General features: G+C 49.5%; 1 protein-coding gene across 1 annotated transcript; it reads right to left on the bottom strand.

The window, feature by feature from the left end:
- Nucleotides 1-12,533: 12,533 nt before the first annotated feature.
- ALPI (alkaline phosphatase, intestinal) lies at nucleotides 12,534-15,424 on the bottom strand. Its single transcript, XM_006082642.1, has 11 exons — nucleotides 15,349-15,424; nucleotides 15,153-15,269; nucleotides 14,925-15,040; nucleotides 14,579-14,753; nucleotides 14,322-14,494; nucleotides 13,933-14,067; nucleotides 13,764-13,836; nucleotides 13,515-13,649; nucleotides 13,237-13,428; nucleotides 12,937-13,053; nucleotides 12,534-12,826 (listed from the first exon to the last, which is right to left on the bottom strand). Exons 1-11 carry the CDS (start codon nucleotides 15,422-15,424, stop codon nucleotides 12,534-12,536), a joined length of 1,602 nt encoding a protein of 533 aa, XP_006082704.1.
- Nucleotides 15,425-17,969: the final 2,545 nt, after the last annotated feature.

The raw sequence follows: 17,969 nt of genomic DNA, 5'->3' as shown, positions 1-17,969 counted from the left end.
TCCAGCCTGGCCCAGAGCCTGAGCACTGTGTGTCCCCGAGGCTGTCCTGTCGGGCCACCCTGCAGCAGGACAGGGCAGCGGGCAGGGCTTGAGAGTGCAGCGTCCCTTCCTCTGTGCCACGCCTCAGTAGGAGCAGAGCTGGCTAGGAGGGGTTGGTCATTACAGATGTAATCTTGCCACCTCGCACCCCTTACAAAGCAGAAGGGACTACAACCCATTTTTGTTTAAATGGCATTCCCCTTCCTGCACCCTTTTCATCACCACCCCAGCCGGCAAGGGTGGAAGGGGGCTTCTGGAGAAACCGAGACCCATCAGGCTTTGGACCCAGGCAGCCCTCCTGGGTCTCAGTAACTGCAGTTGACCACGCTAAGCGGTCCTAGGGAGCATTTTATCGAGAAAAATGCAGGCCTCTGAGCCTGAGCCACCATTTGTAAACCCTTCACGGTCTCATTGAGGATTTGAGGGCAATATAAAATTCAGCTTGTCCTCCCAAAGGGAGCCCTTGCCCTCTAACCTCCCTTTTCAGCGTGGAGGCCACATATTTGACGGCACATCCCTGAGTGGGACCTAAGCGTGTACGTCACCTGTGTGTAAGGAGCAGTGCTCCTCTGCAGCTGCTCCTGGGCCACCTGGGTGGCACCCCTCCCTTTGGGGAACACTAGTTGTGCCTTGGCCTGGCCTTTCCTGCAGTCTTCGGAATGAACCCTTGGTGTCCTGGAAGGACTCTGCCCCCTGATCCCTCTTCCATGGCCTGAGGAGGACTCCCTCCAGGCCCAGCACCTGCCTTTGTCCCAACTGCGGTTGGTTCACATGACATGGGTTGTAGCTCATTTTGGGGCCTCCTCATCTGCCCAAGTTGGGGATTCCCAGCCCTCACTTGTTTATAGCCCATCTTTTTAAAAAAATATATTTTTATTGATTTCATAGAGGAAGGGAGAGAGAGAGAGAGAGAGAGAGAGGAGAGAAACATCAGTGATGAGAGAGAATCATTGATTGGCTGCCTCCTGCATGCCCCCCACTGAGGATTGAGCCTGCAACCCAGGCATGTGCCCTTGACCGGAATAGAACCTGGGACCCTTCAGTCCGCAGGCTGATGCTCTATCCACTGAGCCAAACCAGCTAGCATCTTTGAGGCTCCGCCCACATGTTCCCCTGGCCGTGGTCCCCCCACTGCTATCTGGGTGTGCCCTGCTGTACAGAAATATGTTGGCCCCATAGATTCCCCCCACCCCATGCTGCTTCCTCCCAGCCCTCCTTGCCTCCCCATGCTGAATAGAAGGTACCTAGAGGGCTGCACAGCACACTGTTCATCCAGTGGCCCAGGTCCCTTTGAGCGGCTCCTGTGAGCGGGCTGGTGTCCAGCATGAGCTCATCAGTGAGAGGGGATGAGGCAGTACCTGGCTCCGACCTCAGCTGCCACCCAGCACCCAGGAGCCTCTGGCAGTGGCTCAGGTTGATTCACTGGGCCAGCACGCAGCTCAAATTCCCCAGCTGCTGTCACGTGGTGCTGTTAAGCCGAATCTCTCCTTGCCTGTACTTTGCATAAATAATAAAACTCTCCCACCTTCCTGCAGGACCAAACCGTTGCAGGGGCGCTGGCAGGGATCTGTGTGGAGGGGTCTGAATGCAGCTATTTTCCCTCTCACTGAGGAGCCCAGGCCAGCAGGGAGGGGAGGGGTGCTGTGCTGGCTGATGACCAGTAACTTGCAAATCCATTGAGCAAAGAAAGGGACAGAACGGGGCATCAAGGCCTGGAAGCCTCCCGCTGAGGGGGGACGGTGGCCTCACACTTTAGGACAGGGAACGGCTGTTTCCTCCCTAAGGGGCACATCAGGAGACACAGACTGGTTCCTGGGCCCCCATGCCAAGTGCATCACGTGGCAGACTGGGCATCCCCAGTGGCAACGTCATATCAAGGGGAACTCCAGATGCCTTTGACAGGGCTACTGCCTGGTTTGTGCTCTGGTAGCAAACGCTGAAGCTCTGCTCTGTGGAGCACCCAGACCTGGCTATGCCTGGGACCCAAGGGTGCAATGGAAGATGCTGCGCAGCTTCACGAGGGAGCCAGGGACTCCAGGAGGCATCCTCCAAGGGGCAATGGCCTGTCACACAGATGCCGACCAGGGGACACCTGTTTCTGGAACTAGGGAGGATGGCGGAGTCAGATGGTAATGTCAGCCCCAAGGTGAGGACAAGGCACAGCTAGCAGGCCCCTGTTCCTCAAGTCTGTGAGGCAGTGGGCCTGTTTTTACCTATCAGGACACTTCGGGTGTCAGCCACCAGAGCCATGCTGGCTGGTGCCGGAGCAAGGGCTCACTGGGGCTGCATAAGCAGGGGCTCCCGGTCTAGCTGGGCCAATGGCGCCCCCTAGAGCCCAGTTTAAGCTCTGCAGGGATTTGCTGGGCTTGAGAGTCTGGTGGGGCCCAAACACCTGTGGGTCCCCCTCTGGATGTCAGGGGTTTTGGTGAAAGGGACAAAAAGTTCTCCCGCCCTCCCCGAGTGCCTAGTTCTGGGATCTCCATGCTTCACCTCATTCGCAGCTTCACTTCAACCCTTGGGGTGGAGGGGCGCTGAGATGGAAGGGAATCATCTAAAATCTAGCTCCATTGGCACTTTCGCCTGTCAGCCTGGCACCCACCCAACATGGTTCTTGGGTGTCCTGGGGGAAGAGGATGTAGGTGCTGCAACCCCTCCCAATTTGCTCATTTTCCATAGATTGCAATGTGTAAGACTTCAGTGTGCCTCTTTATATGGATTTATGGATTATATGATCTAATTTTAAACAAACTAATCTTTCCAAACAATCAAGGGGCTTACAAAATAGTCCTGAAAAGAAACTGCAAATAACACCAGTAATTCACGCAGGTGAACAACCACAGAAGCAGCTGCTGAGACCCTCCCTCCCTCCTGATACATGCTTGTCATCACCCCTGGAACAGACCCGAGGAGAAGTTAGCCTCCAATATCTACAATAATAAAAGCATGATATGCAAATCGACTAAACGGCCGAACAGCAGAATAACTGTCTGATGACCACGCTGTGACATGCACTGGCTCCAGACCAGCCAAGGCGTGTGCAATGCGATTGGTCGCCCCCTCCCCAACCCCTCCCCGCCATCACCTCATGATCACCCTGCAGAGGGAGGCCCAGGTGGTCTGCGAGAGGGTGCAGGCTGGGCTGAGGGACCCTCCCTCCACATCCCGAGTGCACAAATTCTGTGCACTGGGCCTCTAGTGTATATATTAAACTAAACTGCTTCAGTACCCCACCCCTATCATCGCTGAAAGCTTGCCCTGCATGCCTTGTGCCTTGAGATATTAGTCAATGACAACACAGAATCCTTGTGGCGAGCAAGGCATTTAAAAAGTAAGCTTCCAGAACACAGAGATGAACTCCCAATGATGTTTAGAGTTACATGCTGTCCAACCAGTACTTCTTGATATTTCCCTAAGCAATGAGAAATATTTGGGAAGCCCTTTTAAAGTTCCTTACATAATAGCAGAAGACAAAAAACAACTACCACCAGGCACTTATTCTTTCTACTGCAGTAAAAATGGCAGAAACAATGAACAGAAAATGATCTGTCGACAAACCGAAAAGCATTTCTTTGTCAGCAAATACTGTTGGAAGATGTAGAGAAAACACTGCCGTAGATTAGAAGGAAATGTAAGAGCAAATTACCCAGTGTGGGAGGTTTGCTATACAGTTGGCTGAAAGTACAGATGTTTCTAACACATCTCAGCTTAACGTATTTGCTGAATTCTGTTCCAATAATGAAATCCACAAACCACTTTTTTTTTCATGAACCACTAAAGGGGAGATACAGCAGGGAATATATATTCTCAACAGTAAATGTCTTGTTTAATAAAAACAATGTCATATGGGGAAAACAGTGTTAGTGCACCCGTCGATGGAACAATTACCCAGAAAGGATTTTTTTTATTTTAAAGGATTTTGATGGCCCAGGCACAGTCAGAGCATTGCAGGAAAGGGCTAGCGGCCCCAACAGCACATAAAATGCTGTAGAGCCAGCAGTGACCTTAACTTTATAAACAAAAATTGTCCTAGTAGTGTTGGAGCCTTATGATACTTGGTAACGTGGGGGAGGGAAACTTTTCCTTAGACTCTTCTGATGGGGTGGGGGTGGGGTACTTCAAACAGTTTGTGTGTGTGTGTGTGTGTGTGTGTGTATATGTATGTATATATATATATATATATATAGTTATTGTTCATTCTCACCTGAGGGTATTTTTTCCATTGAGTTTTAGAGAGAGTGGAAGGGAGGGGGGAAGAAGGGGGAGAGAGAAAGAAGCATACTAGTAGATGTGAGAGACACATCAACTGGTTAACAGATTAACAAGGGAAAATGACCAAATTTAACTACAAGCATGCAGATGGGAACCCCACATACACGAGTCAGAGACCCCACAGACATGGGAGGTTCAGGGACGGAAAGGAAAATGGAGTACGTATGACATTCTGAGCTAGGGGTGAGGTAAGGCACCTGGGCTGCAGGGGAGGAAGGTCATTGCAGGACGATAAGAAGGGCGGATGCTCAGTGATTAGAAATTTGCCTTGCCCTGTAGATAGGTCATAAAACATTCTTTCTGATGATAACTCTTATTACAGGCAAGGCCCCTAATTAAAATTCTTTAAGGGAGAGGGAAAAGATTATCATGAACTGCAAGGTCTCGGTTGCCTTCAGCTCAAAATAATTCCCACGCCAAAGTGGCATAGCGAGGGGAGGCCTGTTCTGAGCCCCTCATCCTGCCTTTAAGACTTCCTGAAGCTCTCACGTTCCAGAAGTTGGGTTGAGAGGTTGTTCCATATCTCATTAAACCAGTCTGCCTTGAGAACAGGTCAGTTCAGTTCAACAGTTTTGCCCCCAAAGTTAGGCCTATGGTACAAGCAACCAGGTACATAGTAAGAGGCATCTCTATGGAAACAAAAGAAAAATGGTTAGTGACTGGAGCAGACTATAAGCCCGGTTTCTGAGTTCCTAAGGCAGGCAGGAAGGGGATTTCTAGACATCTGGCTGGAATCCTCTTCAGGAGGAGTGAAGGCAGGCAGTGAGGGTCGGACAGATTCTCCTGGTTTGCATTTTGAACGTCTCTGATAGTCTTTCTGCCACAGGCACGAAGGTTGTCCATATCTGAGCTGCTGTGATTCCTCTGAGGGTTATACTGGTATCAAGTTGTCCCATTTCAGCTCGCATGGCTTTGGAGAGGGTGGTTTGGGTTCTCAATGATTCCCAGTCAAAGGATGGAAGAAACATCGGCAGAGTGAGTTTGGAGAGTCATAGCCAGACACTGGAGGAACCCAGGATTCAGTTTAGTTTACACAAAACCTCAAAAGACAATGACCAGCACTAGAATCTAATATCCACAAAAGTGCTTTACTGAAACATAAGTTTTCCCTCTAAAGTCATCCCCGTTTTTACCAAAGATAGCCAAATTAAGATTAATTTGTTTGAAATTGTATAGTTTTAATAAACTTGGTGTATTATGTGTATATATACAACAAGAATAGCAATTGATCATATAGGCCCTTTTAAATCTGCTTTGCTGGGACTTTTCCATAAGGAACCTCCTGACTGAACTTGGAAGGCCTCTGATGTAAAGGAGTGGCCTCAGACTTCACCTGCGACACCTGCAGATTTGGGTGAGTTCCTCTTTTCTTGATGTCCCCAAATCGCTTGAGATTCCTGTACCGGCCAAGAAGTGACTTCTTTACTCACCTGGTAGGGCTGCTAAGAACCCTGTAAGCTAGGTACCAGGCCAACATTTCCAAGGATTTTATTGGCTTCCCCAAGTCAAATTTAATTCCTTAAAGCTGTCTGGTCATATCTAAGTCTATGTGTGACTCTCTCAAATATGACAGTCCAGTCAAAGCCTTCGTAACATAACTAGTTTCCAATTGTGCACCATTAAAAGAACAAAATTCTTTATTTAAATATCTATATTTTGCCCTAGCCGGTTTGGTTCAGTGGATAGAGCGCCGGTTTGGCTCAGTGGATAGAGCGTCGACCTGTGGACAAAGGGTCCCAGGTTTGATTCTAGTCAAGGGCACATGCCCAGGTTGCAGGCTCGACCCCAGTGTGGAGCGTGCAGGAGGTAGCTAATCAATGATTCTCTCTCATCATTGATGTTTCTCTCCTTCCTTCCTCTCTGAAATTAATAAAAATAAATATCTATATTTTATTGATTTCAGAGAGTAAGGGAGAGGGAGAGAGAGATAATTAATTACAGTCCCATGTAATTAATACTTCTTCTTGAATCAAGTTTTTCCATTAGTTCTCTTGACCTTGCCCGATAACTGAGGGTGACAGGGTTTGTGACAATAACTTTGCAAGGCTGACCCTCAAGGCTCATATGAGTTCCTCAGTGAAGTGGGTGCCTCAGTCACTAGAGACTGGGGAAGGCATATCCCAGTGGGAAACACATTTTCTGACAGTTTCTTTGTCACTGTGAGGGCATCAGCCTTGTGGCAGGGGAAGGCTTCAACCCATCTGGAAAACATACATGCAACAACGAGAACATATTGATAACCCACACTGAGTGGCATTGAATGCATTCCAGCTTAAATGCACTATGGTGGAGGAAGGAACCCAAAAACCTAAAAATGGGGTTTGCTAGGGAGTGGGGAAGATGCGAGTGGCTCTCCTGGGTTTCCCATAGCCCTCTTTGTTTAATTTACAGTAATTGTTTACCCAGCTTAGTTTCTCCCAAGGGATAATAAAAGCAGTGAGACGAGGACACACCCAGTGCATCTGACCTTTGATTCAAAGAAAGCCTTTGCAGCAGCAGCCTCGGAGGCCTCAGCAGGGCATCACCACACAGGAGGAACCCTCTGGGATGTCATTCTACTCTGGTTGGATGCCTCCTACCCCTCCCCCCCCAGGATAGGATGGAAGTCAAGATCATCCTCAAGTGAGGGCCACAGGGGGTGGTTGGAGGCCTCACATAGAACTCACCATTCATTGGTTCCCCAGAAATACACAAAGAGTAACTGTTTTGGTTGACACTGATGCTAAATGAACTCTGATATATGGTCATCCTAAACAAGTTGTCTGTTCTCCTCAGTGCTATAAACAGCTATGGAAGCCAGACTATTATGATTAGTAGGACCCCGGTTCTGCAAATTGGGTGCTTTCCCCTTGGGGAATAAGATGTCTTTATCTCCCCCATCCCGGAGAGCATTCTGGGTATGACATTTTGCAAGGCCAGACCCTACAAACCTCTGTTGGAAAATCCACCTTTGAGTACACATAACCACAGAGAGGGGCAAGTAACCACAGAATACCAGTTACCATGAGGAAACAAGGGAACAGGAGAAACTATTCAAGAGCCCCATTGTATGGATATCGAGTGTCCTGAACACAATGTCTTTAACAGTCCAGTGTGGCTGGTAGAAAAGCCAGATGGCCTTGGAGAATGACAGTGACCACAGAGAACTGAATAGGTAGTGCCTCCTATTTACGCAGCTGTACGGAACACTGCCCCTCTATCCAGGGTTTGGCTGTGGGACGGTCCATGCTGTACTGGACCCGGCCAATGCTTCTTTAGCATACACCTGGCTATCGAGCCCCGAGATCAATTTGTCTTTTCCTAGAAAGGGCAACAGTGGAACTTCCAGATACTCCCCCAAGGTTATTTACATAGCCCCACCGCACGTGGCCCAGGACTCATCGCTGTTTTCCTTCCCGACCTCTGTGAAATTATATGGATGACATGATGCCGACCTGTGAAGATTTACCTCTGATACAGAAAACATTATAAGCTTTGCTGGACCACCTACAACAGAGAGGATGGGCAGTGAATCCACAGACAGTTCAAGGTCCAGGCACCATAGTAAAGTTTTGGGGAATCATGTGGTTGGGTAAGGACCACGTTGTTCCGGACACTGTCATAGATAAAGTACATTCTTATCCCATATACAAATGTAAGTGGTCCAGGATTTTGTGGGAATTATTGGCAAACTATTTTTTGAATGTTTTTATTGATTTCAGAGAGAGGAAGGGGAGGGAGAGAGATAGAAACATCAATGATGAGAGAGAATCATTGACCGGCTGCCTCTTGCACACTCCCTACCTATGGACACAGACAGTAGGGTGGTGAAGGCCTGGGGTGGGGCAAGAACCAGGTGGAGGGCATTGGGGGGGGAAAAAAGAGACACATTTTTTAATACTTTCAACAATAAAGATTTTTTTTTAAATTTTGTACAAGCCCTTGTTGGTTTAATAAGTTCATGAAAGAAACTGCTTTAATGTAGCATAAAATCTTCCCTAGTAACCTAAATATGATTGTTAAGAACTAATAAATAGATGTCAATAGAATAAAAAGTGTTTAGGTGAAACATTTTAGTAATAAATATATATTTTTAATAGTTTCCCAAAATCTTTTGGTAACTTGAACCTTAGAGTTTTGCTAAGTTGTATATGATGAAAATTATTCAATATCCAAATCATTTTCTTTTTAAAAATATATTTTCATTGATTTCAGAGATGAAGGGAGAGGGAAAGAGAACTAGAAACATCAATGATGAGAGAGAATCATTGATCGGCTACCTCCTGCACACCCCCAGTGCTGGGGGATCGAGCCCGAAACCTGGGCATGTGCCCTTGACTGGAATCAAACCCGGGACCCTTCAGTCTGCAGGCTGACACTCTATCCACTGAGCCAAACTGGCTAGGGCTTCTAGATCATTTTCAAATAAGATAAAATACTAAAGCATTAATTACTAAGTAAGCATAAGTTTACCTACTTCTGGTTTCTTATTATAGAGAAACTGAAAGATAAAATCAGATTTGTTAATAAATATGGTTTGTGTTTTGTTGTGGAAGCATATATCTCTAAAAATTATGAGATATATTTATTTGTCAGTAAAATAAACTATGCTTGTTGAGGTTATGAAATGTATTCATAACTTTGCCAATCTAAAGAAAGCTAATTGCTTGCTTTTTAGTTTTTATTAGGAATTAAAATTTTTAAGGAATAAAATTTCAATATATAGGGTGCCCCCAAAAATGTATACACATGCTTTTAATAATTATAAAGTTAGTGTTTATTAAAATACATTTCATTTTCAAAATTGAGCTATCGGCTGTTATAGTGTATATACATTTTGGGAGGGGGGACACCCTATATATAATTAAGAGTACTAGGAATAGCCCGGTTGGTGTTGCTTAGTGGTTGAGCATCAACCTATGAACAGGAAGTCATGGTTCAATTCCCAGTCAGGGCACATGCCCCAGTTGTGGGCTCGATCCACAGTAGAGGGTGTGCAGGAACCAGCCAATCAATGATTCTCTCTCATCATTGATGTTTCTATCTCTCTTTCCCTGTCCTTTCCTCTCTCTGAAATAAATAAAAACATGTTTTTTCCTCCAATCTTAGAAATTGAGAATATTAAAGACAAGTGTGCTTTGAACTTCTTCTAGAGCTACATTTATGGTTTTACAAAAATATATAAGATAAGGGCAATAGCTCAATTCCTCCACAAAACTGGGTAACTTAAGTGGCATCATAGGTTGATCTACCTGTCCAACTACATCACCTCTAACTTGCTTCTTTCCTTCCGGTTACATAGTTTTAATGTAACGTATAGGAGGAGGTCCCTATCAGGCTCTGAATCAGCTTCCAATTTGGCCAAATTTCTGGTCATCGTCACAAAATCCTTTCATGTGTCTTGTCGGACTTCAGCCAGGACGAACGGTAAATATTTCTGGCAGTATTGTACACGTTGAGGTGCAGAGGTTGTTACTTCCCGGAGTCGTTCCCTCTGATAGCCCAAAGAAAGAACTGATGGCGGCTTATCTCCGGCCGGCAGTCAGCCACACCAAGCCCTGAGGACCCAAGCAGCAGCCATCCCCGGGAGAAAAGTGCAAATAAAAACCAAGAGCACTCAGACCAAATAATGAACAGTCACTGTGCCCAAAGAACTAGGTCCACAAATATTTCTCCTTATCTACATGCAGAAAAGGAGCCTCGCCTCTCGGCCTCCCCTGCACTCTGCAGGTAGACACCCAAGCGTCTGACGTGGCAAGAATTCGTATGGTGTTTTGCCAGCTCATGCTAGTGGTCCCTGGACCTTCCTGCTGCAGCTTCAGGGTGAGCAGTGCCCAGCCGGTGAGGTGTCCTGCTCACAGTGAGAAGATGTGACCCGGATACTCTCCTGACGAACAAGAAGGAGTCATCTTTATTTTTTTAAAAAATATATATATTTTTTATTGATTTTTTACAGAGAGGAAGGGAGAGGGATAGAGAGTTAGAAACATCGATGAGAGAGAAACATCGATCAGCTGCCTCCTGCACGTCCCCTACTGGGGATGTGCCCGCAACCAAGGTACATGCCCTTGACAGGAATCGAACCTGGGACCCTTCAGTCCGCAGGCCGACGCTCTATCCACTGAGCCAAACCGGTCAGGGCAAGAACGAGTCATCTTGATGGCAAAGTGTTGAAAAGGGCTCTCGTGAGTTTTCCTCCTTCTCTTTCTAACTTCCCTCCTAATTCAAGACCAAGCTGCTGACATGGCTTGAGTGACAAGAGCTGTCAGTCTGAGGCCCCCAATAAAAACCTTAAAAAAACACACTTCCCATGTGTCTGCCCCTTCAAGAGAAAGACAATTAAACAGATGTTAGGAATGTTCCCATGGACACCTGACTTGGTGGCCAACAATGTGTTTGACAATACACCCCCTCATACCTACACATTGAAAAAACTTGGGAGCAGAAACTGTTTTGTAAAATTTAGATATAATTTTTATACCATAAAATTCACCCTTTTAAAAGTGCACAGTTCAATGTTCTTTAGAATGTTTGAAGTTGTGTGGCCGTCAACACTAATTCTAGAATAATCTATTTCTAAAACCTTAGAGTTTTAAAATGTAGGGTTACCTTGGGTTTTGAGTCCATTTATGAAACAAACGTGTGGCACCTTCCCACTGGTGGGTAAGATCAACTGACTGACAAAGGGAAGACAAACAGTAGCTGGATTCTAACACAACCCTTTGCACAACCCGTGGATGGAGTTCCCAGTGAGTGAGGCGCTTCAGTGAGCCCAGCTAATGATGTTCTTCTTCCATTGCGCTCCCATTCTGTGACAGCCACTGAAATCCAGGATTGGACTAAACTGCCCTGAGACCCAGGCCTTCGAGGTGATGTTAGTTTAATCAAGATGTTAGTAAACGAGGACGCATGCTCTACCATCTTATGTATTTCCAGTGAGAGCCAAGTGGTTTTCTGCACCTTTGTCAATGGACAAATAAATCAGTAATTCTGTTCATATGCATTGAAAAATATGGTTGATTCCACCTTTCTGGGATTCTTTTCAATGTTCCCTTTGGGTGGGTTAGGTACTCAGTAAGTGTAGCTATCATGGAGTGGGTACCCCAGAATGTTGGCCCTGGGATGGAGGTCAGACAGGTTTGTGTCCACATCTCCCCTGGGGTTTTCCATCTCCTGCTTCTGCCCCCCTCCCTCCAACAAAACAGAACATAGTCTTCTCCCCACAGGAGCCAGGGCGATATTTCCTAGAGTCAGGTCTGCTATGCCCGTGCTCAAAGCCTTGTGATCACATACCAGTCTGTGGGTCAGTTCTGAGCTCCTCCCCCAGCCGCTCCCCTCCCTTCAGGGGTTCTCTCCTATTGACCTCCAGCCGCACTTGATTGCTGCCTCAGGATCTGTGCAGGCTGTTCTTTCAGCATTGCTCAAGCCCTCCTGCCTCCAGTCCGGGCACACCTGGCTGCTCCTCAGGGAGCCCCTCCCTGGCCCCTGCCCTCCTGATCTGCGTTACCTTTCCCCTCCCCTGACTCACACACACATTCTGTGGCCCCACGTGCTAATGATATTTCTTTCTAGAACATATCAGCATTGGCATACGTTGTATAACAGTTTAGTTGACTATTCCTATGTCCCTCCCAGAATAGAGGTCCCTGGAGGGCAGGGCATCTATGCCCAGTGCCCATACGGCTCAGGGTGGGGGCCAAGGCTGCTCTGGGGCTTCCCGAAGCTTCTTGGCTCTCCTAGTCTGAAAGGGCATTGGGAGTGGCTTGGGACGCTTTTCTGTGTCTCTATCTATTCCTCTGTGTAATGGTACCAGGCCCAGGCCCAGGCCCAGTGATTCTGTCGAAGCACACCCCGCCCTCCCATGGGACCCTCTCCCCCAAGTGACTCCTCCATCAACAAGGTGCTCTCGGGGCCAGTTGCAGGGTGACAGGAAGCCACTGTTATCAGGGCGCCTGGACATTGCTCAAGTCTCAGTCCACCCAGTTTGGGGCGGGGTGGCGGGGAATCCAGAGCAACCTAGGAGGACAGTGGGTGCGGCAGGAAAGCCACTGCCTCAGCCTCTAGGGCGCCCCACCATCAGGCCGGCAGGGTGGGGCGGGGGCAGCGCTGCACCAGCTGAGGCTCATTTATTGCCAACAGGTAAAGGTCAGAAGGCAGAGGCCTGAGGTGGGTCCTGGGTCTGGAGGCTTTGGGCAGGGGTTCTGCTGACATCGGATGGGGGCCTAAGGGAGTGGTCAGGACACCACTCAGCCCAGCAGTATCAGCCACAGTGCCCCAATCACCAAAGCCAGTGAGGGGCCTGTGGACAGTCCTGGGTGCGCAGCGTCGGGGATGCTGGTGCTGGTGGGGGGCTCCAGGCCGCAGGCGGTGTAGGGCTCCAAGCAGGCGGCGAAGGCCATGACATGGGCCACCACGCTCTGCTCCTGCACACCGTGCATCAGGTGCGCCTGCGGACCACGCGCAAACACCGCCACGTCCTCACCACCGTGAGTCTCAGACGACAGGGGCACTGCCGCCTGCTGCTTGTAGTTGGGGTCACCTGGCCAAAGATGGGGGGTCAGGGTGGGGGTTCAGGGTCCTTGGGCAATTCCCCCCTCCGGGAGTTCCCCACGGAGGTCACCCTGCCCGCCCACCAGGATGCGCACTCACCGCTCTGGCTGTCACTGACGTTGGGACGGGAGCCCCCATTGATTGCAAAGCCCGGGCCATTGCCATAAAGGATGGAGGTGTAGGTCTTCCCGTCCGAGGCTGGCTCAGGAGCCAACCCTGCAGGGAGAAGGGGACCTGTGATGGCACGACCACAGCTCTGCAGCGCCCCCTGTGTGCTAAACCCAGGCACTGCTTGCCTATTCAGTACTTAATCCGAACAAGACCCTGCAAGGCTATGGCTATTATGACCCCATTTGACAGATGAGCAAACTGAGGCTCAGAGCCTTTTCTGCCTCCTACCGAAAATGGAGCTGCCACGCAGAGTGTAGCCACCAAAAGTGAAGACGTGAGAGTGGTCAGCAGTGACGAGGGTCAGGGTGTCCTTCTCGCTTGTGAGCTGGCTGGCCCTGTCAATGGCGTCATCAAAAGCGACAGCATCTGTCAGTGCGTAGTAAGCTCTTCCCGCATGATGACCTTGATCAATGCGGCCGCCTGCAGAAAGACCACGGGTGGGTGGTGGGGAACCTGCCCTGAATCCTGATCTCCCTCTGCTCAGTGAGGGGGTGCCACTCACTCACCCTCCACGAACAGGTAGAAGCCCCGGGGGTTCCTGCGCAGCAGACGCAAGGCGGCCTCTGTCATCTCCTTCAGGCTTGGGTCCTGCTGGGTGTCTCGTTTGGCCTCATAGTTCATGTCCCCTGGCTCAAAGAGGCCTGTGGGAAAGGGGGCTGAGGTGACTGACAGCTGTGGAGTGGGGTCTGTGCACACATGAGTGTCCAGGGACCCGGAGGACAGGGCAGGAAGGTGGGGGAGGGGTGGGTTATTACCCATGAGGTGTGTTACAGAGGAGTCCTGGGACGCCTGAATGAGCGCTGTTCGGTTCCACACATACCGGGCACCCTGGGAGGGACAGAACCAGGCCTCAGCCCACGGCTCTACAACCAGCAGCCCTGCCCTTGTCCCTGCTCTGTCCCCTGCCCCAGGAGCCCCCATCACCTCGTGCTTGGCCTGCCACTCCTGGACCAGGTTCCGCATGTCCAACCTGACTCCGCTCTTTGAGGCATCACCAGGGTACTCAGGGTCTGGGGTCCCTTTGGGAAACATGTACTTGCGGCCTCCACCCAGGATCACCTGGAGCCAGGGGAGTAGGGCAGGTGAGCTTGGGGCCTGCCTGGCCCTTTGCCCCCTGAACAAACCATCTCTAGGTCCCCCCCACCAGGTCTGTGGCAAGGCCTGGCTTGCCTGTACCTTCTACACCACCTCCCAAGTGCCCAGAGACACTGCCAGGCCCCAGGCCCCGGGGCTCAGGCTGTGGGTTGCCTGGGACTGTGGCCAGCATGGGGCCCACCCCCTCTGCTCAGGTCCCCATTGCCCTCATGACCCACATCAATGTCCATGTTGGTGATGAGCTGCGTGGCGATGTCCCGACAGCCGTCCTTCAGCGCCTGGGTGGGCATGTCTGCATCTGAGTACCATTCGCGGTTCACCGTGTGCGCGTAGGTGCCGCTTGGTGAGGCATGCTGCACCCTCGTTGAGGTCACCACCCCCACTGACTTCCCTGAGGGTGACGGAGGTCAGGTCAGGGTGAGCCACCGTGCCCTCTGGGCCCGACCCCTGCCCACTAGGCTGGCCCCAAGCCCACCTGCTTTCTTGGCCCGGTTCATCACGGAGATGACCTCGTTGCCATGTGTTGTGTTGCACTGGTTGTACCGGGCTGCTGCACTCACACCAATGGTCCGGTAGTTGGTCTTGACACCACACAGGTAGGCTGTGGCCGTGCCTGCACTGTCTGGCACTTGTCTGTCCACGTTGTATGTCTGGGGACAGAGACACCCTCAGCTCCTCTCTGGGACAGACACCCAGATCATGACCAGGCCCTGGGCCCCTAACTCAGGCCCCAACCCTCCTGGGGTCTTCCCTCCTACCAGGCTCCCTAGGCACACCCCACCCCTGTGGTGTGGAGCACCCTGAGGCCACCCAGCCCTTACCTTGGCCAGAGCCAGGAATGGGAATTTGTCCATAGCCAGGGGGGTCTCAGGTCCCAGCTTGCCATTCATCTGCGCCTTTAGGATCCGAGCTGCTGACACTGTGGGCACCCCCATCCCTGAGAAGTGGAACACTGTCAGGTCTGAGTCCACAGGCATGGCTGTGCCCATAGGTAGCCTTGGGTACCAGGACTGTGGGGCTCTGGGAATGAATATGCCATGACCACTCACCGTCCCCCAGGAAGAGAATGAGGTTCTTGGCGGCTGTTTGGATGGGCTGCAGCTTCTTGGCGGTGTCCAGAGCCTGGGCTGCCTGGTGGTTCCAGAAGGCTGGATCTTCCTCCTCAGCTGGCCAAGGGGAGAGGGAGGTCAGGTCAGCCTTGGGGGAGCGCCCCATGTGTGGGGCCCGCTGGAAGGGGCTCCTTACCTGGGATGAATCCGAGAGAGAGCTGTATCCTGAGGCCCAGCAGCAGCAGCAGCACCAGCAGGTGGGCTCCCTGCATGCCTGTGGGATGGTGGGCCGGCATTGGAGCCGGGACTGCAGAGGGACCAGGACCTGGTGAGGCTGGAAGTTGGACAAGGCTGAGCCACCAGGGCACCAGCTGCAGGGCAAGCTCTTTGGGCTTAATCAGGGGAGGACTTTATCCCTGGCTATAAAAGTCTCCATGTCCCTCCAATGATGCAGGCAGCTCCCTGACCCCGCCCCTGCCTGCCTGCAGAAGGAAGGTAGTAGGGTGTGGCAAAGTTTTGAGGCCTGAACAAGGTGGAGCCTGCTGTCTATCAAGGTAGAGTGGGGTCAGGGCACAGGTGCCCTCAGGGTGAGGAGCATTTGCAAGGTCCTGATGGGCCACCCTAACTCTCTGCTCCCACAGTCCTGGGAACCCATCACTCCTTCATTCACCTGATTTTATTCCGTGTTCCCCTTGAGAACTGAGCCCAGGCTCAGTTCTGGGTGTGGAGGGAGGTGGGGAATATGGACAAAATGGACAGTAACCTCACAGGGTGAGCTTGTAAGTTCCTAACCTGGCAGTTAATGGGTGAGCAGATACCACCTGTAGTAAAAGGGTTATTTTTGCCTCACATTGTCTCTGTGCACCTGGGTTAACACATCTTTGAAAGTCCTTTTAGACCCCTCAGGAGAAAAACCACCCTCAAGAGAGTACAGAATCTTGTTAACTGTCCTGCAATCCAATCTTGCCTTGCCTTCTCTTACCCACATGTAATCTTCCTTATGTTCCCTCCTTAATTCCTAATGTATAAAAGAAGCTGCAGATTAAAAGAAAGAAAGAAAGAAACTGCAAACTGACATTCTAAGAATCATTTTTTTTCTCAGTCTGTTGCGATCTTACCTCCAGGTATATGCTTTGTTTGGCTCAAATACTTTTTAATAAAAATCTTCTACAGGTTTGGACATTCTTCCATGGGCATTAGTTGGCTCAGCTGGCAGGATTCTAAATAAGCCTGCCCAGGGCCACCTGCACAGCCAGGCCAGGTGTTAGGCATCGGTGTGCCCACTGTGCTCCAGGGGCTCTTTGACCCTCCATAGGTAAACTTGGGCGAGTCTCCTCTTGAAATCCTTACCCTACCTGCATTAGGTAGTGGTTCCTGGCTTTATTTGAGTTGTTCTTTCTACTTATTTTTACTTGTTCATTGATGTTAGAGAGAGGAAGGGAGAGAGAAACATCAATGTGAGAAACATTTGGTTGCCTCTTGCACATGCCCTGACTAGGGATCGAACACCTTTCAGCGTACAGGACAACTCTCCAAGCAACTGAGCCACACCGGCCAGGGCTATTTGAATTGTTCTGAATTGGCTCAAAAGAAAACTTAAAAGTAACATGGGAAATTGTACATCCAAGGCTGACAAGCCCCATGACAGTCAGCCTCCCTTCCGTACTCGGGCAAGTTTCATGTGCAATTTGTAGGGAGCCTCGACTTGAGAGTGTTTACAGAAATGGGGAAAGTTAGGTAAAGTGATAGCAGCTTAAGATGGGCAAAACAGGTATCTTTAGATACCTCTACGCCATTTTTTGTGTGCTCAATTGGAAAAATCAGGCTCTAAAATGGAATTGAATGAATGGGATACTAACCTTGATTAGAAAATAGACGTCTGTAAAAGGAACACAGGTAAATTTTCCTCTGTTTGGGAATTTAAGAGAATTTTAAAGACTGTTTCTGAACTCTCCGATAAAATTTTTTTCTCTTCAAGGACGTTAATAAGAAACTTTTAGAAACTGTCTCTGAACTAAAGAAGGCTTCTGAGCTGCCCAGGGCCAGCCCCCCACTTCACCCTTCCTCTATCTGCCCTCTCCTTTCTGACCTCCCTTTTTTGGACTTGCCTCCCCTTTCTTCACCTCCTCTTCTCTCCTCATCACCATCACCCTCTACTGACTTAGGGCAAAGTAAGAATTAAAAGACAGCCCAGCCCTAACCGATTTGGCTCAGTGGATAGAGCATTGGCCTGCGGACTCAAGGGTCCCAGGTTCGATTCCGGTCAAGGGCATGTACCTTGGTTGAGGGCACAACCCCAGTGGGGGGTGTGCAGGAGGCAGCTGATCGATGTTTCTCTCTCATTGATGTTTCTAACTCTCTATCCCTCTCCCTTCCTCTCTGCAAAAAAAAAAAAAAAATCAATAAAAAATATATTTAAAAAAAAAAAGACAGCCCAGAATAGGGCTAGAAAAAAAAAACAAACAAAAAAAGCAACCCACACAAATTATTGTACCTCTGCTTAGAGAAAAGCCAGTCTCAGGATGAGGGGAACCAGCAATAATTTGCCCTCATGGACTAAAGCAGAATTAAGGAATCTAACTATAGATTTTCCTGATCCTCTCTAAGACCCTTTTGGGTTTGCAAAAGAATTTTATTTAATTGTTAGAATATATGATCCTGGATATTCTAATCTGTTTCAACTAATACAGCTACCAGTTTTCTGAGAGCAAAGCAGCAGAATAGCTAAGTAAGGTCTGCTGGAAAACTCCTATAGAGGATTTCAAAACAAAACAAAACAGAGAAACAGGCCAAGAAAAATGCAGGGAATTAAGCCCA

This window comes from Myotis lucifugus, unplaced genomic scaffold, assembly GCF_000147115.1.
Source record: "Myotis lucifugus unplaced genomic scaffold, Myoluc2.0 scaffold_3, whole genome shotgun sequence".
In the NCBI taxonomy this organism is placed as follows: Eukaryota; Metazoa; Chordata; class Mammalia; order Chiroptera; family Vespertilionidae; genus Myotis; species Myotis lucifugus.
This window is presented reverse-complemented; position numbering and strand designations above follow the sequence as displayed.

Bases quoted from the DNA above. Each gene is read 5' to 3' on its own strand.
- ALPI (XM_006082642.1), bottom strand. From the start codon at position 15,424: ATGCAGGGAGCCCACCTGCTGGTGCTGCTGCTGCTGCTGGGCCTCAGG. The intron at 14,068-14,321 runs GTGGGTCATGAG...CCCTGGCTCCAG, and splicing joins TCACCAACATGGACATTGAT to GTGATCCTGGGTGGAGGCCG. The intron at 12,827-12,936 runs GTGAGTGCGCAT...ATCTTTGGCCAG, and splicing joins CGTCAGTGACAGCCAGAGCG to GTGACCCCAACTACAAGCAG.